At 40.2% G+C, this 25,778-nt stretch overlaps 2 protein-coding genes across 2 annotated transcripts in view; one reads left to right on the top strand and one right to left on the bottom strand.

Moving 5' to 3' along the window:
- METTL9 (methyltransferase 9, His-X-His N1(pi)-histidine) overlaps nt 1-25,778 on the top strand; it is an 80,081-nt gene that overhangs the window by 49,148 nt on the left and 5,155 nt on the right. The window contains exon 4 of the mRNA XM_073591032.1: nt 193-377. Coding sequence (XP_073447133.1) covers nt 193-377 — 185 coding nt within the window. The remainder of the gene's footprint in view (nt 1-192; nt 378-25,778) is intronic.
- On the bottom strand, nt 1,300-24,285 carry LOC141101739 (immunoglobulin superfamily member 6-like). The gene is made up of 6 exons (XM_073591033.1): nt 24,150-24,285; nt 13,186-13,512; nt 9,173-9,276; nt 7,720-7,773; nt 2,864-2,944; nt 1,300-1,885 (listed from the first exon to the last, which is right to left on the bottom strand). The coding sequence occupies exons 1-6, from the start codon at nt 24,211-24,213 to the stop codon at nt 1,832-1,834; spliced, it is 684 nt and encodes a 227-aa protein (XP_073447134.1). The 5' UTR covers nt 24,214-24,285; the 3' UTR covers nt 1,300-1,831.

The following is a 25,778-nucleotide window of genomic DNA, read 5'->3' as shown; positions in this document are numbered from 1 at the left end:
TAGGGCGTGCCAGTGTCCATCACCTAAAGGTGGCCTATAACCCACATAGTAACTACTATGGCTCTGTGTCCCAGATGTACTTCAAAGAGAAGGATTTTACAGGTAAGCTGTTTCAAAAATCCTGTTTTTCTTATTTGCGCTCTTTTGCTAAAGCAGTGAGGTTAGTAATGCATATGCTTTTTCTTTTGGTAGAGTGCTAAATATCGATGAATGGCAGAGGACAGGATTCCAGTATGACATCATCAGCTGTTTAAACCTCCTTGACCGATGCCACCAGCCTGTCACTTTATTGAAGGAAATGAGAAGTGTCCTTGAACCAACCCAAGGCCGTGTTATATTGGCCCTAGTCCTGCCTTTCCACCCTTATGTAGAAAATGGTAAGTGTCTGGTGTGTGTTTTCCCTTAAGTTCATAGATTGTGCTTCTATTCATCATATAATAAAAAATAATCTTGAGGTCATTTCCAGTTTCAAGACAAATGGATTCAGTCTGTTTTCTGTTTTTCGCCTAGACACAATTGCAAGTTGTTACATATATGGTGGTCAAACTATTTTCTTTTAACTTCTTTCTTTTTTTATACATTCGTATATAAACTTTATTTTCAAGTTTTTTAGTGCCGCATTAAAATATGTACACAAAAAAACAACTACTGTAGAATCAGTGTTGCTAAATGAACCCCACCCCACCCAGGTTATGCTCATACTATTTATTGTTAGGAATCACAGTGGTGAACAGCTCAAGTTCAAAAATTGCTGAGAGCTAAGAAAAGTTAGAGAATTTTTTGTAATGTAGTCATCATCATGACATGCATTAAGGCTAAGTTTAGTACCCATGTTACCCATTTGAAAAAGTGATCTGCGATGGCAGTGAACATGCGATATGTCGCCTCACTGCCTGTTTTAGCCCTGTAAATGCCCCACCGCTGCATCCTGATCCCATTTACTTGACTGGGGGAGTAATACTTTGTTTCACAGCATGTGTACATGGCCTTCTCTAGCTGCTTTTGCAGCGCCCAAGAGTAGAGGCTTTGGGGGACCATTCGCATGGAGGAGGAGCCTGCAAGAGCTAGATATAATGTATGTAAAAGTGTTCTTTACTGCTACCCTAGGCAAAAATTAGCATTTCATTCTTGCATTGGGGTGGCAGCCCCACTGCAAGTGTAAATTTTTCATTTTTCCGGAGTTAAGCTTTAATAAACTCACGCTAATCTTTTTAACTTTTCTAAATAAGCATTGAAAAAAATTTGACTTGTTACAGCTGTGAATAGGATATACATTTTAAAAATAAAGAGCCCACTCTCTGAAAAGTAAATGTCAGAACTTTACTATTACACAAAATAAATAAAGATTAGGCAACAATTGCTGATGCATATACTAATTACTTACATGCACTCACGCTCTTCACGCACGCACACACGCACTCATGCTCTTCATGCGCATAGATCCTTTTTTCTGAGCTTGACATTTGAGGCTGCATTCACACCTGAGCGTTTTCAGCTCATAAAAAAACACTCGTAAAACACCTGAAAAACTCCCAACAAGCAAAAGTCATTTCAATGACCCCTGTTTACATCTGAGCATTTTGTCACCTGAAGCAAAACACCTGAAAAACTCCCTAAGCTCAAAAAAAAACATGAGTTTCTTTGGGGCAGATTATAGGCATTTTTCTGCCTTTTACATTGGTGACTTGAACAAAAACACAGTAAAAAAAGGGGCAAAAACGTGCGACTTTGAATCGCTCAGGTATGAATGCAGCCTCAGGGATTTGGAAAACGCTTAGTGGGGCATCTTCTCCAACATGCATCATATTTGGAGTATCCTCCTTTATGGCTTTCAGTGCGTATAACTTGTATTTTGATAGATGGTATCATTTTCTATTACCTGGTTCTTTTAAAATATAAAAAATATATATTAGATGCAATATATTGTTGATTCTAATGCACTAAAGCGCTAGTTCTTATAAACTGGTCTTTCATTATTGTCTGTACTATATGAGTTAAGTGTTGCAGTTCTGTAGTGTTTCCTTATTCAGTGGATTTTTATAACTATAGCTGCTAAGCCCTGCCTCCTATTTCAGAAGTTGGCATCTTGCTGATTTAATTTCTTTTGCTCAGTGTGCAATCAGCCTGCCCAAAGATGGATCAAATCTCAGCCAGTCCTTGCTGAACCAGCCGAGATTTGTACCATCTGTGGACAGCTTTACATCTCAGTGTTATCTGAATTCTGAACTCTAGGCAGATAAAAAAAAAAAAAAACACACAAATTAATGCAGCTCTGTAATCGGTAATATGTCATCAAGTGTACTTCTTTAATACAAGCAGTGCAGTATCTAAATTTGACCTGGTATCAGCCTCTTGCAGTCAATGTACAGCAGAACTGGTGCATAAGAGAAGCAGCACAAGGAGCCAAACAGCTCATGTATTAACAAGAGAATGCAGAGGGACAAAAAAGATGAACTCATCACTCTGCTGCTTCCTTTTTCACTGTACAGCCATAGGCTGGAATGGGTCCATGAAGACCTGGGCTCAGAGGAAGTTGGATGAATGATGCTGGCCATGGAACTGAGGACATCTAGTGGCGAAACATCTCTGGCTAGTTTTGTTGTTTTATCTGTTAATGGGCTATTTGTTATCATCTCTTTGGCTAGCGTTCTATTTTAAGGTGCCCACATACATGAACTAGCGGAAGGATAATTCATATTAAAATGGCCAGTTTATAAGACCTCTTTCTGCAACAGTGCTTGGTGGAAGTAAAGACCTCCACACCCATTTCATGTGAAGTTACTTTATTGTATTTTTTTTTTTCATTATTACTTTTCTATGAAACTAACATAGAAACAAAATATATCCTCTAAATGTGACTTACCTGTTTCTGTGTTTTTCCATCATATCTCCTATGGTATTCCTGTGCTATTGCATGGAAAATACTTCTAGTTTTGTAGCTTCTCTGTAATGCAAGAATAAATCTATTTGCATATTTACATAGCTGGTAAGGTTGAATAATGACACCAGTCCATTTAATTCAAGGTGTGGCATGTGTTTGTCTAATAATTCCTATATCCTTGTGTATTGCGTTCGCTAAGATGCCCATCTAATAGTTTTCTTTAAATTACCGACATTCCTCACTGAAACCACTAATTGTGGAAGGGAGTTACGCATTCTTACCACTCTGACAGTAGCAGAACCCAGTACGCAGTTTAACCACTTCCGCACCAGCCCCTGCAGTTGTACTGCGGCAGGTTGGCTCCCCTGGGCGAACCGCCGTAACTCCACGTCGGCCCTTAAAGACGCTGTAGGAGGTGTGCGGACGCAGTGTGTGCCCAGAGCCAATGCGAGTGCCCAGCGGTCGCGATGACCGCTGGGCACCCGCGATCACTCGTGACAGAGCGAGAACCGAGATCTGTGTGTGTAAACAAAATCCCGGTTCTCTCAAGGGAGAGGAGACAGACCGTGTGTTCATACTAAGTTTGAACTCTGATCTCTCTCCTCCCCTAGTCAGTCCCATCCCCCCTACAGTTCGAACACATCTAAGGAACACAGTTAACCCCTTGATCGCCCTCTAGTGTTAACCCCTTCCCTGCCAGTGACATTTATACAGTAATCAGTGCATTTTTATAGCACTGATTGCTGAATAATTGTCAATGGTCTCAAAAATGTGTCAAGTGTCCAATTTGTCCACCGCAATATCGCAGTCCCGATAAAAATCGCAGATCACCACCATTACTAGTAAAAACAAATAATAATAATAAAAATGCCATAAATCTATCCCCTATTTTGTAGACTCTATAACGGTTGCGCAAACCAATCAATATACGCTTATTGTGATATTTTTGGTAAAAAAAAAATGTAAAAGAATACATATTGGCCTAAACTGAGGAAAAAAATTGTGGTTGTTTTTTTGTTTTTGTTTTTTTAATAAATTTGGGATATTTATTATAGCAAAAAGTAAAAAAAATTTTTTTTTTTTTTTTTTTTTTTCAAAATTTTCGCTCTTCTTTTGTTTATGGCGCAAAAAATAAAAACCGCAGAGGTGATCAAATACAACCAAAAGAAAGTTCTATTTGTCGGAAAAAAGGACGTCAATTTTGTTTGGGTACAGCGTCGCACGACCACGCAATTGTCAGTTAAAGCGACGCAGTGCCGTATAGCAAAAAATGGTCTGGTCATTAAGCTGCAAAATCTTTCAGGCCTGAAGTGGTTAAAGTGGTAGTAAACTCTGTTTTGCCACTTATACCTCAGGTAAGCCTATAATAAGGCTTATCTGTAGATACTGTGAATATCTCCTAAACTTGCACTGTTTAGGAGATAATCAGAGTACATTCAGCCAGTGACGTCAACGGCGCATGCGCTCTGAAGGTCCAGCATACCGTACCAAACCTTTAGAACACATGCCGTAAATTGCGGGAGTGACGTCATTCCGCCTCCGGCCACTCATGTAGATGGAGGCCACGTATCCGGAGGGAAGCCCTCTCATCACCGACAGCGCACCTCTAGAGGGCTTAATTTAAGGTGAGTGTCCCATAATGTGCTAGTATGCAATGCAGGGGAATTCTTTTTATTTTCTTTAACTGCGGTTTACTACCACTTTAAGCTTAAACCACTTCTTCAATTTCAATGCATGGCCGCATGTCTTTTTAAGCTCCCTGAAGCGGTATAGTTTCCATTCTGTGCTAGAATCGCCACTGAGGTATTTGTACAGTATATCGCTATCATATCTCTTCTTAAGTGTCACGTTTAATGCTTATAGTTGTTCTTAGTAACAGAGGTCACCCAGTCCCCTTATTAGCTTTGTTGCCCTTCTCTGGACTCTCTCCAGTTCAAGCACGTCCTTCCTGAGGACTGGTAACCAGAACTGGATGGCATACACAAGATTCAGCGGTACCAGAGTCCTGTAAAGTGGTAGAATTCTAGTTTTATCTCTTGAGTCAACCCTTTTTAAAGTGGTTGTAAAGGCTCAAGGTGTTTTACCTTCATGCAAAACCACCTGTGTGCAGCATGATACCCCAGCCCCCACTAAAAAAATTAGTAAACTAATAAAGCAAAAAATGTGAAGAATTGGGCGCAAAACCATATAAGCATGTGAATATCAACCAGGCCCACATGTGTGACATAATAATTAGCACATATGTCATAAATTATATAAACCAGTCCAGTATGAAAGAATGTGAAAAAAATATTTATATCTATAAGACAAATCAAGATGGGTGTATTTCTTTTAATACTTACCTGAGCCTGATCCAATGATGTGCACAAGAGCCTCGGCTCTCCTGGGTCTCTCCCTCCTCATTGGCTGAGACAGCAGTGGTAGCCATTGGCTCCTGCTACTGTCAATCACAGCCAGTGAGGCACTAGGAGTGGGAGCAGGCCGAGCTGTGTTCTGTGTGTGAATGGACACACGGAGCAGCGGCCCCTGGGTGCACTCAGCAGGAGGGAGGGGCCAGGAGTGCTGATAGGGTACCTGAGAAGAGGAGGATCAGGGCTGCTCTGTGCAAAAACCACTGCACAGAGTAGGTAAGTATAACATGTTTGTTAATTTTAAACAAAAATCTGCATTTAACCACTTACGGACCACCCGCCGTGAAGAGGGATTTCGTTGTTATGGCAGCAGCTAGCTGCCATAACCCTGCTATCCTCTTCAGCGGGCGGTCCACTTTCAGATAAAAGTGGTCTCTGCAGCGGTTTCACCGCAAGATCACTTTTATCGGCGGTGGGAGAGGGCCCCCTCCCACTGTGCTCCTGTGCCCTCTGCCGCTTACCGGAGCCATCGGTAGCAGTGGAGGCAATCGAGTCCTGTCACGTCTGTGGTATGGAGATGAGTGAGGGGAGAAGATGGCCCCACCAGTTTCCATACCACTACAGGGCGGAAGCGATTACAAAAAGTCACTTCCGCCCATAGCTCTTAAAGAGACTTTTTTTTTTTTTTTTTTTTTTATTGCATTTTAGTGTAACTATGAGATCTGAGGTCTTTTTGATCCCAGGTCTCATATTTAAGAGGTCCTGTCATGCTTTTTTTTTTCTATTACAAGGGATGTTTACATTTCTTGTAATAGGAATAAAAGTGACACAATTTTTTTTTTTTGTAAAGAACAGTGTAAAAATAAAAGAAAAACATTTTTTAAACGCTCCCTGTCCCGCTGAGTTTGCGTGCAGAAGCGAACGCATATGCGAGTAGCGCCCGCATATGAAAATGGTGTTCAAACCACACATGTGAGATATCGCCGCGATTGTTGGAGCTAGAGCAATAATTATAGCCCTAGTCCTCCTCTGTAACACAAAACATGCAAGCTGTAGAATTTATTAAATGTCACCTATGGAGATTTTTAAGGCTAAAAGTTTGTCGCCATTCCATGAGCGGGTGCAATTTTGAAGCGTGACATCTTGGGTATCAATTTACTCGGCGTAACATGATCTTTCACAATATAAAAACAAATTGGGCTGACTTTACTTTTATCTTATTTTTTAATTTAAAAAAGTGTATTGTTTCCAAAAATAAGTGCGCTTGTAAGACTGCTGCGCAAATACGGTGTGACAAAGTATTGCAACGACCAACATTTTATACTCGAAGATGTTAGAAAAAAAAAAAATGTTTGGGGGTTCTAAGTAATTTTCTAGCAAAAAAAACTGTTTTTAACTTGTAAACACCAAATCTTAGAAGGAGGCTCAGTCCTTAAGTGGTTAATATCCTATTAATGCATGCTAATATTTGGCTTGCTGCAGCTTGGTATCGCATGCTATTGCTGTGCCTGTGGTCTATTTGAACCCCCAAATCTTATTCAATCCTGGATTCCCCCAAAGGTTCTTCTCCTAGCGAGGAACTTGCGTTCATGTTTTTAGCCCCCAAATGCATTGCTTTACATTTTCAACATAAAACCTCATTTGCCATGTAGTTGACCACCCCTTTATTTTATTGAGGTCCTCCTGTAAGGTTTCCATATCCTGCTGTGAAGTTATTGCTTACAATACAAAGCTAGGCAGGGCAAATGCTGACATTGAACTATTTATGGCAACCTCTTTATCATTTATGAATAAATTAAACCGAATTGGTCCTAAGACAGAATCTTGGAGTACCCCACTTACCACGCCTGACCACTCTGAGTGCTCGCTATTTATCACCACCCTTTGAACATACCCCTGTAACCAGTTTTCTATCCATGTGCTTATCCCGTGGTCCATGTCGACAGACCTCAGTTTGCAATATTAAAACAATTATGGAGAACTGTATCGGATGCTTTTGCAAAGTCCAGATACACCACATCCACAGGCCTTCCTTTATATAGTTGACAGTTCACTTCCTTCGTAGAATGTTAATAGATTGGTCTGGCAAGAACGATCTTCCCTAAATCTATGCTAAATACTACAAATACTGTTTTCACCAGCAAATTCTTGCATATACAGTAGTCCCTTATCATCCCCTCCAATAATTTACATACGATTGATGTTAGACTGACTAGCCTGTAGTTTCCAGGTATATGTCTCTGCTTTTTTTTTAAACATTGGTGCCCCATGGGATGTTTCGACAATCGGCTGGTAACATTCCAGTCAGTAAGCTGTCCATAAAAAAATTAGGAACAATGGTCCGGCTATAACTTGGCTAAGTTCTATAAGGACTCTCGGGTGTAAGCCATCAGGTCCTGGTGATTTATTTGTGTTTTCACCAGGACCTGATGACTTACACATGATTGTTAGATCTTGTCATTTAAAAGCAATCCAGTTTTCACTTACACCAGTTTGATTCATGTCCTTGTCTTTTTTCAGTTTGAAGAACTTCCCCTTTGACTAGATTAAAAAAAACAAGATTCAAGATTATTGATGTGTCTACATATTTTTCTAATAATTTTTATTTGTTTTAATACTTGATTAAATAAAAGTAAATAAGACTAATAAAATAATTATCGGATAGTACTGTATATTTCTATAATGTTTGTAGCTTCTAAATTACTTTTAAAATCAATTGTGGTACAGTAGCAGCAAGGGTGTACCTTTTTAGTACGGTTATCCTTTATATTATCCCCTCCCCTTCAGCATGGGGATAGCCTTTCCATAGGTATGACTGCCCAACCAGAATTATTTTCTTGGCAGTTTTATGTGCCTGCAGTCGCAGGTGTTGCATACAGTCGGCCATAGAACTTTTGTGATCAGGAAAAGTCATGAACTTGCACGGGTAAATGCTAATGCAAAAGAACTTGGCATTTACACAAGTACGAATGCATACAGCCATGCACTTCTGTGGCTGGCTGTACATACTACCTGCAGCTACTCAGGCTTTGGAGTTTACATTAGAGCTCCCTTGCACCTGCAAAGGTCCGTGTGACTGAACCCTAAAAGGGAAGAGGAAGTGATGAGACAGGATGTGATCAGAATAAAAAATCGTACACATGCACATGTGTAAATGTACTCTTAAGACCAATACTTTTTTTCTTCTACTGGTATAAAATTTCTGTGTTTTTCACATCTGTTTATAGAAATGCATTTGCTCTGCACATCACACCCAGTGTTATTGTGTAAACAGGGCACATATTACTAACTGTTATTGTCTAGTGCAGAAAAATCCAGGTCTCTGCACATAATGTTTTTTAAACTTAAAATAGCTGCTAAGGAGACACCATTGTGTATGTGTTTCCAGCCAGTGGTGTGTGTGTCCATAGACACATACAGTGCGCAGCAAACCATGCCCCTGCTTCCTTCTTCAAGCAATTTGACTGACAGTAGCAGGGGCCATCGCTCTACTGCCCTCAATACCCCCTACAACCCAGATCGGTGAAGTAACAGTTTGTGACTGCAGTGTCAAGGGACTGTAGGTAAATGTTTGGAGATAGGGGGACTTAGAAAAGTACTGTGTTTTTTTTGTTTTTTGTTTTTTTTTTTTTTACACCTTAATGTAGGGAATGTAAAAACGCCTAGAATTTAGTACCACTTTAGGATTTTATAGATTGTATTACATTTTATTCCTGTTTTTGATTTGGACTTTGTGATCAAAAGTTTTTTTATACGTTTGCCAGTTTGTATTTTGCCCCAGAATATGGCACAGAATTGCTTTGATATATAGTAATATCAGATATGAAATTGTGTTGTATTTCAGGGCAATATGACAGTTTGACATGGCCAGGCCTGTAGATGAAAGATCTAATGGCTGGAAAGTCTCAGCATATGTAATGTGAATTAGAGAATGACTTACCCTGTAAGCATAGTATGAAAATACTGTAACACAGTATACAAATAGCAGTGTACAAATGACAATTAAAAAAGTATTTCCCGCTGTAAATGTTTTCTTCTTTTCATCTGCAATGCAAAAGACATTAATTACCAATGATTCAACGTTATCTTTAGTTTCACAAATGTTGCTATTTCAACTTTTTTTTTTTTTTTTTTCAACAAGTTGTAAAAGTAGTGTGTGTTTTTTCTATTTTTTTCTTTAATGCATTCTCTGTGTTAAGACAAAAACCTTCTGTGCCCAGGATTCCCCCACCCCCCCAACCACCTTTATGGTAGTGTTAACAGTAATGCACAATTCAGCTAGCAAAGGGAACAGCGGGAAGCCATGCAAAAACACAATGAGCCTACACTTCCCGAATAAGCCTGTGATGTCACGGCTGATCGGCCTATAGTCTTGCATCAGTGAGTGACAGTGGTTCCTGTGTGTAAACTCACTGTAGGCACATCCTGGGTAGCAGACAGCAGTGTACAATAACCTGCTGATTTTTTTTTTTTTTTTTTTAGAGCAAGTCTTCATCCCCCTTTCCCCCACCTTTTGATTCTGACAGGTACTCAGGGTTGGGTGCATGGACCCAGATGCACTGTTTTTTCACACACCGTGCGGTGACAGGCATTTTACAGCATTTTCAAACATCTGTCACCACAAGGACACACAGGAAACAATTGTTTCCTATGTTTCCCATTCACACTGCAAAGTAGACTATGGCTGCACTAAAATAGACATGCTGCATGTCATTGCAGCGCACCGTGCCAAATCACATGGCAATGTACAGCAGCGCAGCTTATCTCACTGCTGTACAATGTCATAAATGAAGTGTACCTTTTTTACACATCAAATTTTGCACAAAACAAAAAAAAAAGTAAAAAAAAAAAAAGGGAGCCCTGTGATGCGCTGAATTTGTGCACCACACTGCCCCCTACTGAAGCCAGCAGTAAACAACTGCCAGTTGCTGGCTCGGTTCCTAAAGGGCGCGGAACGCTGCTGACCTGTGGCCCGGGGGTTTGGGGCCCCTGCTATACAACAATGAGGGATACATCATGATTAGCATTCAAGTACACTTTAACTTTAAAAAAAAAAAAAAACTGCAATACATATGCAAGTTTGGACTTCTTGATTATTTGCACTTATCTGTGCATTACAACATTGGAACAATGAAGGCTTGGCCAAGTTTTTCCAACTGTTTTACTCATGAAGATCTAAGCCCTATTTAATTCAGTGATTTTAGAGCCTAACTCCAGCCAATCTTTTTGTTCTGCAGTTGGGAAGAGTCTGTCAGATATTCTCTTCTGTGTGACCCCATTGTTGAGACATCCCCCTCACTGTGCAGGCTGTAGAAGATGTGGGGGGGGACACACGGCAATACAATTTTGATACATTGTAAACCCTTCTCTTTCCTCTAATGAGATTGTGTTTTTGTGTCTGTCTTCATCCTGTTGAAAAAGTTTTAAAAACAAAATCAAAACATTTGAGTGGAGTTGGGCTTTAACCTTTAAACTGCACAGGAGCCATCCAAGGGGGAGCGGGTACCTGGTTATAACAGGTACCCGATCCCACTCCTGGCTCAATTCACAGTGGCAAACTGATTTGGAATTTCAGGCCCCCTTTCTTCCCTTGCTGCTGGCCCATTCACAAAGCGCATACGCAGTAGGAAACCGCAAGGTTTCCCTTATTCAAGATGGTGGCGGCAGCAGCACCCGATTTGAAAAATCGGCTTGGGTGAGGACACCGCTTGATTCCTGGACAGGTAAGTACCCTAATATTAAAAGTCAGCTGCCACAGTATTTGTAGCTGTTAACTTTTAGGCTGCATTCACACCTGAGCATTTCAAAGTTGTGCGTTTTTTTTCCGCGATTTTGCCGATATTATTTATTTTTTATTTTTTCCCTACGATTTTTGACGAGTTTTTGCCACAATTTGTTTAGGTCACCAATGTAAAAGGCAAAAAAATGCCTGTAATCTGCCCCAAAGAAGCTCATGTTCTTTTTTGAGCTTAGGGCAGTGGTGGCGAAACATCTGGGGTGCCAAGGTTTGCCATCACTGGCTTAGGGCATTTTTCAGATGTTTTGCTTCAGGTGACAAAATGCTCAGATTTTGCTTGCTGGGCGTTTTACAAGCGTTTTATGAGCTGAAAACGCTAAGGTGTGAATCCAGCCTTAATGTTTTCTGAATAAGCCTGGAGCTCCTCTTTAACCACTTCCCGACCGCCTCACGACGATATACGACGGCAGAATCACGTACCTGTACGTTGCCCTTTAGGAGGCGGTTTGCGGGCGCACGCGCCCGCCGGCAGCTACGTGAGCGCGATTGTGGACATAGAGTCCGTGGGGATACCTGCGATCATCTCACGGAGAGGAAGGACGGGGAAATGCTAATGTAAACAAGCATTTCCCCGTTCTGCCTAGTGACACTGTCACTGATCACAGCTCCCTGTAATCGGGAGCGGTGATCAGTGTTGTCACACACAGCCCCCCCCCCCCCACAATTAGAATCACTCCCTAGGGTACACTTAACCCCTACAGCGCCACCTAGTGGTTAACCTCTTCACTGCCAGTCACATTTACACAGTAATCAATGCATTTTTAATTGCACTGATCACTGTATAAATGTGAATGTTCCCAAAATCGCGCCAAAAGTGTCCGATCTGTCCGACATAATGTCGCAGTCACGATAAAAATCGCTGATCACCGCCATTACTAATAGAAAAGAAATTAATAAAAGTGCCATAAAACTATCCCCTATTTGGTTTGCGCAAAAGTTATAGCATTTACAAATCAATAAACGCATATGTAGAAAAATATGTATCGGCCTAAACTGAGGAACAAAATATTTTTTTATATATTTTTTGGGGATATTTATTATAGCAAAAAGTAAAAAATAATGCGTTTTTTTTTTTTTTTTTTCAAAATTGTCGCTATTTTTTTGTTTATAGCGCAAAAAAAAAAAAAACGCAGAGGTGATCAAATACCACCAAAAGAAAGCTCTATTTGTGGGAAAAAAAGGGCGTCAATTTTTGTTTGGGAGCCACGTCGCACGACCACGCAATCATCAGTTAAAGCAATGCAGTGCCGAATCGCAAAAAGTGCTCTGGTCTTTGGGCAGCCAAATGGACCGGAGCTTAAGTGGTTAAAGCGGTTGCAAACCCTTGTGTGTTTTCACCAAAATGAGCTGCACAGTGGAGGAAAGTATGACATGTTTGTTATTTAAAAACAAAAAAAAAAGATGAAGCCTTACAATCACTTTAAGAGTACACTTCCCTCACTTTGGAGAGATTTCCATTCACTTACTCCTGTGTCTGCTCGACAGAAAGTGAAGGAATATATAAATATAGTTTTTTATTTTTCAGGCCTTTCCCCCTTTTTTTTTTCTTTATAATTCTGCAAATAAATTTCCTGTCCTAGGGTAACAACATGCTGTGGTTGCACTGTGCCTGTGGAGTATCCCTCTAGGCTGTTTTCTTGATTTGAACTTCCTGTGCTTTGTAGCTCACAGATGGTTGTGAAAGGCAATCATATTATTTGAGATCTTAGTTCGGCGTTACAGGGACACAAGAATACGAATACTGCTACGGTAGTGCTATCACATCTAAAAACTACTAAGCTGCAGTTTGTACAGTTTTTGTTGTAGGGTTTAGATCCTGCTCTGACCACCAGAGGGCATATTTGTTCATTTATTAAAAAAGGAAACTGATATATATAATTTTTTTTTATTTACAAAATTATTATGTGCCAACATATACAATTGCTCAGATATGCTTTCTTAAGTTATATTAACTAAAGATACAACATCAGCAAAGTCTTTTTTTTTTTTTTTTAAATGGATTGGGAAGTGGCAGAGTGCAAAATAGATGCTTGTTATAAGAAATCAACTTGTGTCACTAGAGCGATTAGCAGTGTATTAGGAGGGGGTTGGGTATGTAATGGGGAGGTCTACTTTTAACAAACATGGATCCTTAGTGACTGATAGAAAACTCTTACCTGACACCTCTAGTGTGGTTCCTTGTCCAATATTCTGTGATGTAGGTTCCTGATTTTTGTGTGTTACGCCACAGATATATATCCCGCTGTCCAGCACGCTTACATTTTTAATTTCCAGATAGAATAGATTAGAATCATTTCTGAGAATGAACCGATCACTACCTTTGGACAGGTTTTCATGGCTGGAAACAAGATAACGAAACCAAAATACCTCTGTATAATCTGGGCAGTCTTTGGCGTTATACTGACATGATAATCGAATAGTTTTCCAACATTCGGTTACTTTGTTTTTTTCTTGTTCTATGGTCACCTGACAGCCTTTGACACCTGGTGGTAAAAAGAAACATCATTCTTTTACATTGGTGAGCAGTTGTAAAGTTAGTCATAGATGGCTGATTGGACATGTAGGCATGAGAACCAATGGATCTGTTCCTGAAAGACACCCGTATGTTTAGTACAGTTCTCCCTGGTACCCCTTAAGTCTTATACTTACCTGACCCCCCCCCCCCCCTCCTCCCACTGAGCCTTTTGCTGTATGTTCCACCCAGCACTGCAAAGCCTCTTTTTCTAAAGCCATGTTCTAATTCCCTCACTTGTGCACTATAATCTGCAAATTCCCATTTAAAGGGCATTTACAGCTTATTGCAGTGTTCAGCCACTTGGAGGTGCTGCTTGCTATGGCATACCAGTGCCATATGAGTAACTTTTGTGTGTCTTCATGTGTACTGTAAGATCAATAAATATATTTTATACCTGATAACTATAAGCCAATATGAATATTTATTTAATTCGTTAGTTACAACTTAGTGTTTGAGTTCCTACACTGTGAGGCAACCTAAAGGGTAACTCCACTTTCATGGGGGGAAAAAATGGCAAATAAAAAAAATAATATATAAAGTATATACAATTGCGATGTCATATTGTTGTTGAATGTTAATAAGAATTACCTTTCCTTTTTAACTTGTAATTTTCTGTAAAATGCAATATGGCTACCTGGACGTGTTCTGTACACAAAATGTGTACAGAACACCCCCCAGAAACATAATTTTCTGCTTGTGAGATTGGCTCACTGATTTTTCCCAGAAGTCTGCACTAAGAATCAAGTCAGATTTTTGGCATCCCTGCAAAAAAAAAAAAAAAATTTTTGGTAAGATACTCCCAATAGGAAATTAAGTCTAAAGAGATGTAGACCCTGCAATTTTCCTCATTAGATCCTTGCAGGCGCAGCAGCTGGTTGATAATTATGAAACCACTCCCATTAGACTCTCTCAGCACAGGGGCACAGAGAAACAATGATTTCCTCAGAATAACAAAAGGTAGGAATCTGCAACAGTTTGTTAAAATCCTTGCAATGTACATAGCTCACCCAGAGGGGACTTTTTTCTCAACAAAAGTGGAGTTACTTTTTAAAGCTCCTGTCCAACTCTCCCTGCACCTTTTACCCTTCTAAATCTATAGTAATATGACATTGTGATTTTACGTTGGGTGTCACAACTTTTTCAGCCGGATTAGCGGTTCCCTGCAGTGGATCCCCCTGCACACTGCAAGGGTTAACCGCTTGTTTTGTATAGAGGATTGGAATACTTGCCTGCTTCTGCTTACGACAGATTCTCTTCGCTTCCTGACCAATCACAACTCTTTGATGTCATTACATGCAATTAAAGGATGAGTAAAAATAGTAAATGCACCTTTTTGCAGGTAAAAACTGTACATGCATTATTTTTTTTTTTAGCCTGTAAATCTGCAAACATAGTGTGCATCTGCCTGCTCATATGAGGTATGAGCACACAGTTACATTGATGACAGGAAGTGAAAATGAACTACCAGAGCACTCAACAGTGCCATGGTAGTTCATTGAGAACTACAAGCCAACAGCTGCAAAGGCTGTCATTACTCGTAGTTTCCCATTCACAGAATGAGACAGCTGTCAGAACCGTGACAGCAAGTGCCTGGACAAGATGCCCGCTCACTGTCGGTGAGGGGAGAGAGATGCTGCAGCTGCTGGACCATGTTACGTGTTCCACCCTAAATATGGGTGGATTCTGTAACGTGTTCCAAAAGGTAAACTTATCCTTTAAGGACCAGCAGTACTGCATTGTATGTGAGAACACCAAGGGTCTAACCACATTCCGACAACATCAGAGAGCAGGGAAGAGCTGAGGGAGTAAGGAATATGATAAGTAATTCACCTTACTCCTCATCCGATAGACAGACATAATGAGCAGTAATTGACCCTTGCAGTGCAGATGGGGACTCACTACAAGGCAAACTTTGTTTCCAGCACATAGTTTACCTTTAGCAAAAAAAACTGCCTTATACGGGTAAGAGGCTCCTGTGGATAAAAACAAGTGTGCAGCTCTGATTAAAGCTGTGGGCACATTGTCAACCAGTGGGCTGAACGGGAAAAAAAAAAAAATTTTCTGCATCCATACAAGCAAGGGGGATGCAGGAATCTCTCCCGCTGTGCTATTGTATTCTGACAAAGGGGCTTCTCCCCTGTCAGTATACATTATTCAGTGCAGAGGCTCATCTAATGCATGTTTTCCAACAGGACCGTTCGATAGAAGACGATTTAACAATTGGCTTCTGTTGAACAGAGAGGGCTACACACAGATTGAATTATTTTTTTTGTACCCTGCTTAAAGTTGGGTAATGCTCTTGCTATAGGTGTAGGACATTTACGTACCTCCCAAGGCCTGTCAGAAAAACTGCCAGAGATGGAATTATTCCATCCTGCCTTGTTGCTAGGATGTTGCTAAGACGCTCCCAGCCATTACTGCTCATCTCCACCATCACAGGAGCGAGTTCTTAAACCTCTGCACATGTATGGTTCACTATTTCTGCTTTCTCAGCATCACTGTCCCCCGAGTTACTGTGACAGGGGAGAGAGAGCACATGTGAAGGGGTCTAAATTAGCTGGTAATGTCTTCGCAACATCCTAGCAACAAGGCAGGATGGGATTATGCCATCTCTGGCAGTTTTTCAGTCAGGCCTCTAGAGGTGCGTAAATGCCTACACCTATAGAAATGGCAGTATTTAACATTAGTCAAAGCTGCACATATTGTTTTTATCTACAGGTACCCCTTAACTGCATAAGCAATTGTTTGGTAAAGGTGAACTAACCCTCTAAGTTTTGCTGGAAGCTTTAAGGCATACAATCCCAAATATAGTCACTACTGCATAAAGGCTACTATATCTCTGGGTGTAGTTTTTGGCCTATAGAGTTGCACATGTTTGGTCCAGAGAATTCTCACACCTATTACATAATCCGCCTGCTAGTGGCCAAATAGCGCCGCTAAAACGACAGTAGGGCGCCGCAAAAAATAGCACCGCTTTACTGCCGACGCCCCCCCGGGGACCGGTGTGAAAGGGCTCTTACAGTGAGCTGAAGTGTAATACACACCATGCAAAGGTGATAAGATTGCAGAATTTCCTTTCTCCTAGATGCAGTTATATTCTTGGAAAGCTGTTCTTCTGGTAAAGCAGAAGTACGTATTATCTCTTGCAGAATTCTTCTGCTAATTATTGCACACATCCATAGCTTTTGTCTTTATACATGAAAAGCAGTTCAGCAAAAGTCATACTTGTCATGCTGCAGAGTTAGAGGAACTACATTGTATCTGAGCACCACAAACTAAAAATGCTATTTAATTCCTTTTTAAATATTTAAAGCAAACTCCCTATCCATCCATGCTTTATTTTGCTGAGAAATCACTTTAAACCCCCCCCCCCCCAGCATTTCTGGCTGTCACAATCTTGAGTAAAGGCAGATCATTCATATAGCATTTACTTCTTGCAATTCGACTGCCCATTGCTCAGGCATGCAGGCAGGAGGGTGTGCTTAGTTGAAAAAACCCTCCTCCCCTTCGGAGACTCCAGGGATGTATGACATCATTCAACAGAAAACGTGGTACCCACCTCTCCTGGTTATGGACGATGTGCTGCTAGCCCAATAACGTATATTACAAAAAGCCAGATACTCCCAATGGCTTATACGCTGCTTACAAGTAATGAATAATACTTGTATTATATAAAAATATTGTTTTTATTTTCATTGGGTAAAATTGCATCAATAAAAGCAGAAATAACAAGGGATGTGAAGGGAACATGTGGAAAAGGAGGGAACAACAACAAGAGCTCTGGTGTACACAAAAATAAACATATTAGATGTCGATATGACATTTAACAAAAAGAAATCCACAAATAATATATCTGTGGATATTACTGTTTAGAGTAACCCCAACGCGTTTCAATCATAATTTTGTATACAATCTTCTTCAGGGAGATATAGACATCTATAACATATCAATAGAGAATATTAGCAATATTGACATCAATAACATCCTTTTCCACATGTTCCCCTTCCCATCCCCTTTTTGTTATTGCTGCTTTTATTGATGCAACTTTACCCATTGAAAATAAAAAAAAACAATATTTTTATAGAAAACAAGTATTTTTCATTACTTGTAATCTGCGTATAAGCCATTGGGAGTGTCTTGCTTTTGTTATGTATGACATCATTTTCCTAGGCCTAGAAACCAGGCAGTAACTGGGAAAAAAAAGAAGTTTAAAACAAGTAAATATGATAAACTTTCCTATCTGTTTGTTTACTAATGCCAGCAGCATAGAAATTAAAATAGTCAATGCTGACTGAGAGAGTGAAGTTCCGCTTTAAATCTTTGTGTGCTTGCAAAGTATTGCTCTGCTGCAGGTTGCATTCCTCTGCCCCGACTTCCCGGCTGCAGGGAGCTGGCTCTCCATGATCGTGAGCCACCAAACTTGCAGCAATTCAACGCTTGAAAGAGACGCTCATCATAAAAGCCACCTTCAGTGTATTAAAGCAAAGTAATGCACCTACAGTGGGTACGGAAAGTATTCAGACCCCCTTAAATTTTCACTCTTTGTTATAGTGCAGCCATTTGCTAAAATCATTTAAGTTAATTTTTTTTCCTCAATGTACACACAGCACCCCATATTGACAGAAAAACACAGAATTGTTGACATTTTTGCAGGTTTATTAAAGAAAAACTGAAATATCACATGGTCCTAAGTATTCAGACCCTTTGCTGTGACACATATATATTTAACTCAGGTGCTGTCCATTTCTTCTGATCATCATTGAGAGGGCTCTACACCTTCATTTGAGTCCAGCTGTGTTTGATTATACTGATTGGACTTGATTAGGAAAGCCACACACCTGTCTATATAAGACCTTACAGCTCACAGTGCATGTCAGCACAAATGAGAATCATGAGGTCAAAGGAACTGCCTGAAGAGCTCAGAGACAGAATTGTGGCAAGGTACAGATCTGGCCAAGGTTACAAAAAAATTTCTGCTGCACTTAAGGTTCCTAAGAGCACAGTGGCCTCCATAACCCTTAAATGGAAGACGTTTAGGACGACCAGAACCCTTCCTAGAGCTGGCCGTCCGGCCAAACTTGGCTATCGGGGGAGAAGAGCCTTGGTGAGAGAGGTAAAGAAGAACCCAAAGATCACCGTGGCTGAGCTCCAGAGATGCAGTCGGGAGATGGGAGAAAGTTGTAGAAAGTCAACCATCACTGCAGCCCTCCACCAGTTGGGGCTTTATGGCAGAGTGGCCAGAAGGAAGCCTCTACTCAGTGCAAGACACATGAAAGCCCGCATGGAGTTTGCTAAAAAAAACACCTGAAGGACTCCAAGATGGTGGAGAAAACCAGGCACTGCTCATCACCTGGCCAATACAGTCCCAACAGTGAAGCATGGTGGTGGCAGCATCATGCTGTGGGGGTGTTTTTCAACTGCAGGGACAGGATGACTGGTTGCAATCGAGGGAAAGATGAATGCGGCCAAGTACAGGGATATCCTGGACGAAAACCTTCTCCAGAGTGCTCAGGACCTCAGACTGGGCCGAAGGTTTGCCTTCCAACAAGACAATGACCCTAAGCACACAGCTAAAATAACCAAGGAGTGGCTTCACAACAACTCCGTGACTGTTCTTGAATGGCCCAGCCAGAGCCCTGACTTAAAGCCAATTGAGCATCTCTGGAGAGACCTAAAAATGGCTGTCCACCAACATTTACCATCCAACCTGACAGAACTGGAGAGGATCTGCAAGGAGGAATGGCAGAGGATCCCCAAATCCAGGTGTGAAAAACTTGTTGCATCTTTCCCAAAAAGACTCATGGCTGTATTAGATCAAAGGGTGCTTCTACTAAATACCGAGCAAAGGGTCTGAATACTTAGGACCATGTGATATTTCAGTTTTTCTTTTTTAATAAATCTGCAAAAATGTCAGCAATTCTGTGTTTTTCTATCAATATGGGGTGCTGTGTGTACATTAATGAGGAAAAAAAAATGAACTTAAATGATTTTAGCAACTGGCTGCAATATAACAAAGTGAAAAATTTAAGGGGGTCTCAATACTTTCTGTCCCCACTGTACATTCCACCTGGTGCCAGGAAACAGCCCTCACATGTTTCACAAGTGAAATGCATGAGAGTTGTTTCCTGGCACCTGGTGGAATGGAGGTGCATTGCTTTGCTTTAAAGTGTCACTAGAGGCATCCCCCCTCTCCCGGTTAGGGAGATTCATTGCATCTATTTGTTCTGTGTACCTTTTTATTGAGAGTGAAAGAAAATACCATTGAAAGTGATAGCAAGAATAAAGGGGAAATCTTCCAATGTGGACACTAATTCTGGGGGCATGCTGGATATTCCCTCACTTTAGAGAGATTTCCACTCACTTCTCTTTGGGCTATGGGACAGGAAGTGAAGGCAGAGTTTATAACCCTCCCCTATGCTATCCAAAATTGGGAAAAAAAATGGCCTTAGCGTAGCTTTAATAAACCAAAAGTGACTTTATCATGAGCGGCTCTCTTTTCTTTTTGGAGCAGTGGATCCTTCTAAATCGGTGACTGTAATTTGGTAGTTGCTATTAAGTTATGCAAGAGAGGAAAGCTCTATTCCTAGCTCATTAACATTATAGCTTCACAGACAAACACCATACTGGGAAATAAATGAAGCTCAAGCATAATGAATTTACAGTTGCTAAATTTGTGTTTAAAAAGTGTTGAGCAATGAACCAGATGTTCCTTTTTTTATTTTCATAACTGCACTAGAAAAATGACTTCGTAAACTACAAGCAATATATTTATTCGCTCTGTGGTGCCTAGTCTTTTGCATTTTGACACATTGATAACACCTTTTGAAACATTTTGTTGTGCACATCCACTCTATATTATCAGGCCAATGCCTAGATTTAATGTCACATCATGAGTCACGGCTGTGGTCATATAGTTTAAGGACCGTTCTATCAAGTTTATGGAGAGATTTTTATAAACTCCCAGGATGATTTTACAATGGTTATTTTTAGGTTCCTTCCCTAACACCTGCTGTACAGTTTTCTCATATGCACACCTATTCTACCAATAAGCAATATAAGGGCCATAGAAAAGAAGGAATTCTTCAACAATTTTGTCAACTGAACCTTTTTGATCACTTTATCACATCTCTGCAACATAAATGCCTTGTAGGCTTCTTTCTTAAAACCATAGGTCAACATTAGTGTGAGTGTTCTAAAATACTAAAGTCCCTTTAATTTACAATCTCTATTCTGAACATGTGTGACTGTCCCTGACTTTGTGTCCTCCCTGATGGATGAACTTTTAAGTTAATAGCCAAGAAATGTAACCTCTTTGAAGGCTTTCTGACAGCAAAAGGCTCGGCAAAAAAATGCCACATCTCAGAGAAGTGTTACTGACACATTTAAATACTTTGCTCAAGAAAGTGATTGGTCAGCTGTAGGACTTAGTTTTCTTAAGGTCTGTCCACACAGCATGTATCACATTCTGCTCAGATCCTGAAAAGATATTTGCCATACATACACTAGGTTACACCTACATCCACCTTTCCTGCTTGGCCACTGTTTATACATCAGCAGCAGTCAATATGGCTCTGGTGCACTGTTTTCTAGGGTAGTGGTGCATGTGCAGTAGTGAACAAGAAGCTCATGGAGCATACTCATAGCAGACATCAGCTGAGCTAGAGTCATACTAAACACAAAATACATATGAATCACCTGGATCATTATGCCAAAGGTAAATTGAATAACTCTGCCAAGGGACATAATGAAAACTTGGCAACCTTCCAAACACACTAAGCATACAAGACATTTTGCTAGGGGCATAAGCATATGGAGCACTCTGCTGGCATATGTTAGGCCAAATAGTGTTTGTTTGCTAGGAACATGTCAAACATATTGAACACTGCTAGTGATGATCATATAGGGCCCTGTACCAGGGTCATGTTGGCCAAATGGCTTATGGTGTTCCCTGCCAGGGACATGATAATCCCATGAAGGACTTCGTATGCGCCAAACTTTTTTCACAAAGTGGGAGCTCTGATAGGTACATGCTGTTCATATAAAGCACACTGCCTAAGAAATGCAGAGCACAAAGGAAACACTGACTTTGTGCCAGATACACATGTATAGGAAAATAAGATGCTTGTCAATTTATTAGCATTTATGTGTTTGTACATTTTTCCATGTGTGAAACAACATCATTTTTGGCAGCTCACATTCAAACTATGTCTTTGTCGCCAACCCCCCCTCCCCCTCCGACATATAGTAGTATCAGCTTGGTAAGTTTTGCTTGAGTTCATGTTTTCCAGGGATACAGTGCCTTGCAAAAGTATTCACCCCCCCTTGCCTTTTTACCTATTTTGTTACATTACAGCCTTTTAGTTCAATGTTTTTTTTTTAATCTGAATTATATGTCATGGATCAGAACACAATAGTCTAAGTTGGTGAAGTAAAATTAGAAAAATATATACATAAAACTATTTTTCAGAAATAGAAAACTGATAATTGGCATGTGCGTATGTATTCACCCCCTTTGTTATGAGGCCCATAAAAAACTCTGGTGCAACCAATTACCTTCAGAAGTCACATAATTAGTGAAATAATGTCCACCTGTGTGCAATCTAAGTGTCGCATGATCTGTCATCACATACACACACCTTTTTTTTAAAGGCCCAGGGGGCTGCAACACCTAAGCAAGAGGCACCACTAACCAAACACTGTCATGAAGACCAAGGAATTCTCCAAACAAGTAAGGGACAATGTTGTTGAGAAGTACAGTCACGGTTAGGTTATAAAAAAAATATCCAAATCTTTGATGATCCCTAGGAGCACCATCAAATCTATCATAACCAAATGGAAAGAACATGGCACAACAGCAAACCTGCCAAGAGCTGACCGCACACCAAAACTCATGGACCGGGCAAGGGGGCATTAATCAGAGAGGCAGCACAGAGACCTAAGGTAACCCTGGAGGAGCTGCAGAGTTTCACAGCAGAGACTGGAGTATCTACACATAGGACGACAATAAGCCGTACGCTCCATAAAGTTGGGCTTTGAGTGGCCAGAAGAAAGCCATTACTATCAGCAAAAAACAAAATGGCACGTTTTGAGTTTGCGAAAAGGCATGTGGGAGACTCCCAAAATGTATGGAGGAAGGTGCACTGGTCTGATGAGACTAAAATTGAACTTTTTGGCTGTCAAAGAAAATGCTATGTCTGGCGCAAACCCAACACAACACATCATCCAAAGAACACCATGTGGGGATGTTTATCAGCAGTCGGGACTGGGAAATTGGTCAGGGTTGAGGGAAAGATGGATGGTGCTAAAGACAGGGATATTCTTGAGCAAAAACTGTATCACTCTGTGTGTGATTTGAGGCTAGGACGGAGGTTCACCTTCCAGCAGGACAATGACCCCAAACACACTGCTAAAGCAACACTTAAACACTGGTTTAAGGGGAAACATGTAAGTGTGTTGGAATGGCCTAGTCAAACCCAGACCTCAATCCAATAGAAAATCTGTGGTCAGACTTAATGATTGCTGTTCACAAGCGCAAACCATCTAACTTGAAGGAGCTGGAGCAGTTTTGCAAGGAGGAATGGGCAAAAATCCCAGTGGTAAGATGTGGCAAGCTCATAGAGACTTATCCAAAGCGACTTGGAACTGTGATAGCCGCAAAAGGTGGCTCTACAAAGTATTGACTTGGGGGGGGGGGGGGGGGGATAGTTATGCACATTTGACGTTTTCTGTTATATTGGCCTATTTGTTGTTTGAAGATTATTTATTTATTTTGATTGTGAAGCAAAATTGTGGGCATGTGTGTGAAATTATATGATGCAAATCCTCAAACAATCCGTGTTAATTCCAGATTGTGAGGCAACAAAACACGAAAAATGCTAAGGGGGGTGAATACTTTTGAAAGGCACTGTGTATAAAGGAGAAACTGATCAGACAGGTACAGAGCTCTTACCAAAAAGCTTATGAGCAACAACAAAAGTACTCAGGACTCCAAACTTTTTTCCTACTTTGCCATTTGGACTTTCCATTCAAAAGGCTCACCTTTTAGCTCAAATATTCCCAGAGGTTAGACTGTAAACTTATCTTAATTAAATCTAACTTTGAACGCTTTAAAAATAACTTGCCATGTTCTGCGATTGCACATTCTCATTTTATGGTGTAAAAAGGAATAATTGAAGACTGCTTTTCCATGCTCTGGGATAAGTCTTGCAGAGTCCCAAAATTTAGGACATAGGGAAAAGATACACAAACTGACATTAAGCAGTGTAAAAGCAGTCTTGGAATACATTATTCATATCTCAAAAGATAACATGCAGCAACTAGTTCCTGCATTACAAAATTGATTAAGATGAAAACAATGTTTGGCTTTTGCATGCCATTATAAGTATTTTGCCATTTTCTGGTACTATCTAAAAGACGGTTTAAATGGAAAACACAAACTGCTCCAAAGAATAGTGCTTTCTACATACCGTATATAGAATAACACTTTCAACTTTAGTAGTCAGGTGATGAAATTTTTACATGGGTTAGTGCACGTTTTGCTATTAGTTATTGCATTTTGTAGTACAAATAATAAATTAGCAGAAAAATGTGATTTACTGTACTTACCACAGTGGTAATATAGAAGGATGATCTTTAGAAAAAGGAGTGTACTTAGTCCTGGCTTGTGCATTTCTCATATGACTTGATTCTGCTGGGTTGAAGGAGGAAGTGAATCTGAGTAAAAGCAAGCGTGATAGACCCATGTCTTGGTGTTGGGACACTTCCTGGCTGCGATTAGAAAATTTAAAATTTTTATTTTTTTATGTCCTACTTCTCTATTAGTCTGAGAAACCTATTTGAGGATCCAGATGTTTATAGGATAGTTGTATAAACTTAGTATATAACAGTTGCCAATATACTTCTATAACTGTACAATATTGTTTTCCAATTCAGAACACATTTTCTAAGACACACACCTATTGTAAATCTAAAGTGGCTACTAGAATAAGAATTGGTTTACAGTGGCATTTAAGCTAGACATTCATGGATCAAAATTCAGCCTGTTCATGTATGGACATGCTGGTTATACACATGTTGATCTTTCTATTGGCTTGTGTATAGCCACCTTTGTCAGGTTTTTCCTGAATGATCAGTGCCACCAGCAACACCGATCATTTGTCTTTTGTCCTTTTTTTTTTTTTTTTTTTTTTTTTTTTACATTCAGCCTGCTGCTTGAACAAAAAACATGATCAATGTATGGGCAGTCTTAGGATCATTAAGATTCATTTAAGATGAGATCTTTCTACATACAATTTTCTCATGTGTCCCCCAACAGAAAAAAAAATGTAAGGCCTCATTAACACTGGAAATGAGATGCATGTGTGTATATATTCATATATAGGACAATTCTAAACACATAAATGCATGTAATGATTGTAAATGGTATAATTCATGCTGTGCGTTTACCTGTGTTTAGAGAAAATAGAATTTTGTGCATCGAGGGGCAGATGAGATACTGTGTCTAAGCGCATGTAAATGAGAGTACATTTAAGCACAAGAGAACTTGGTCTATAAAGCATAAAGTTTGTTTATACGTCCCATATAATTTCTCCTGTGTTTAAATGAACCAAATTCAGGAGGCTAGTGAGAATGTAGTTTAAGGCTATCCGTGCAGTTTTTAGATTTAGCCGCTACTCCTGCAGTAGTCAGACTACTCAAACTCAAACCATATCTGATTGCCTGCAGTCACTGTTCGGCCCAGAATTTTCCACTTGGCTCCTTTTAGATTTTCAGATTAAAATTTGTTGAGCCAGGTAGTGGCTTTGTGGTCACCCACTGCTTGAATTGTAGTGGATTAAGCAGGAATTGGCAAAACCTGAACCTTGTATGGCCTGCATAAACAGTTGTGCTAAATAAGTATTCTATTGAAGCAATATGTACAGCATTACTGTCAAGAATAATGTGTGTTCCATAAACCAGCTACGCCATTGTGCTGAGCTTGAATATGGCAGAGGTAGACTAGACAATGGTAGGGAGACTGCCCATTACAATCTCTGTTGTTCACACTGGTTATACTGATACCATGTCCCCTATTGGGATTTTTCTGCAGTTTTAGGGCATTGCATTCGGAAAAACAATGTTGTTTGGTTTCTGCAGACACCCTACCGTATTTTTTGCACCATAAAATGCATTCCCCCCCCCCCCAAAGAATTGGGGAAAATGTCCCTGCGTCTTATGAAGCAAATACTGACCAGT

The sequence above is a fragment of the Aquarana catesbeiana genome, linkage group LG06, assembly GCF_042186555.1.
Source record: "Aquarana catesbeiana isolate 2022-GZ linkage group LG06, ASM4218655v1, whole genome shotgun sequence".
Taxonomy (NCBI): domain Eukaryota; kingdom Metazoa; phylum Chordata; class Amphibia; order Anura; family Ranidae; genus Aquarana; species Aquarana catesbeiana.
This window is presented reverse-complemented; position numbering and strand designations above follow the sequence as displayed.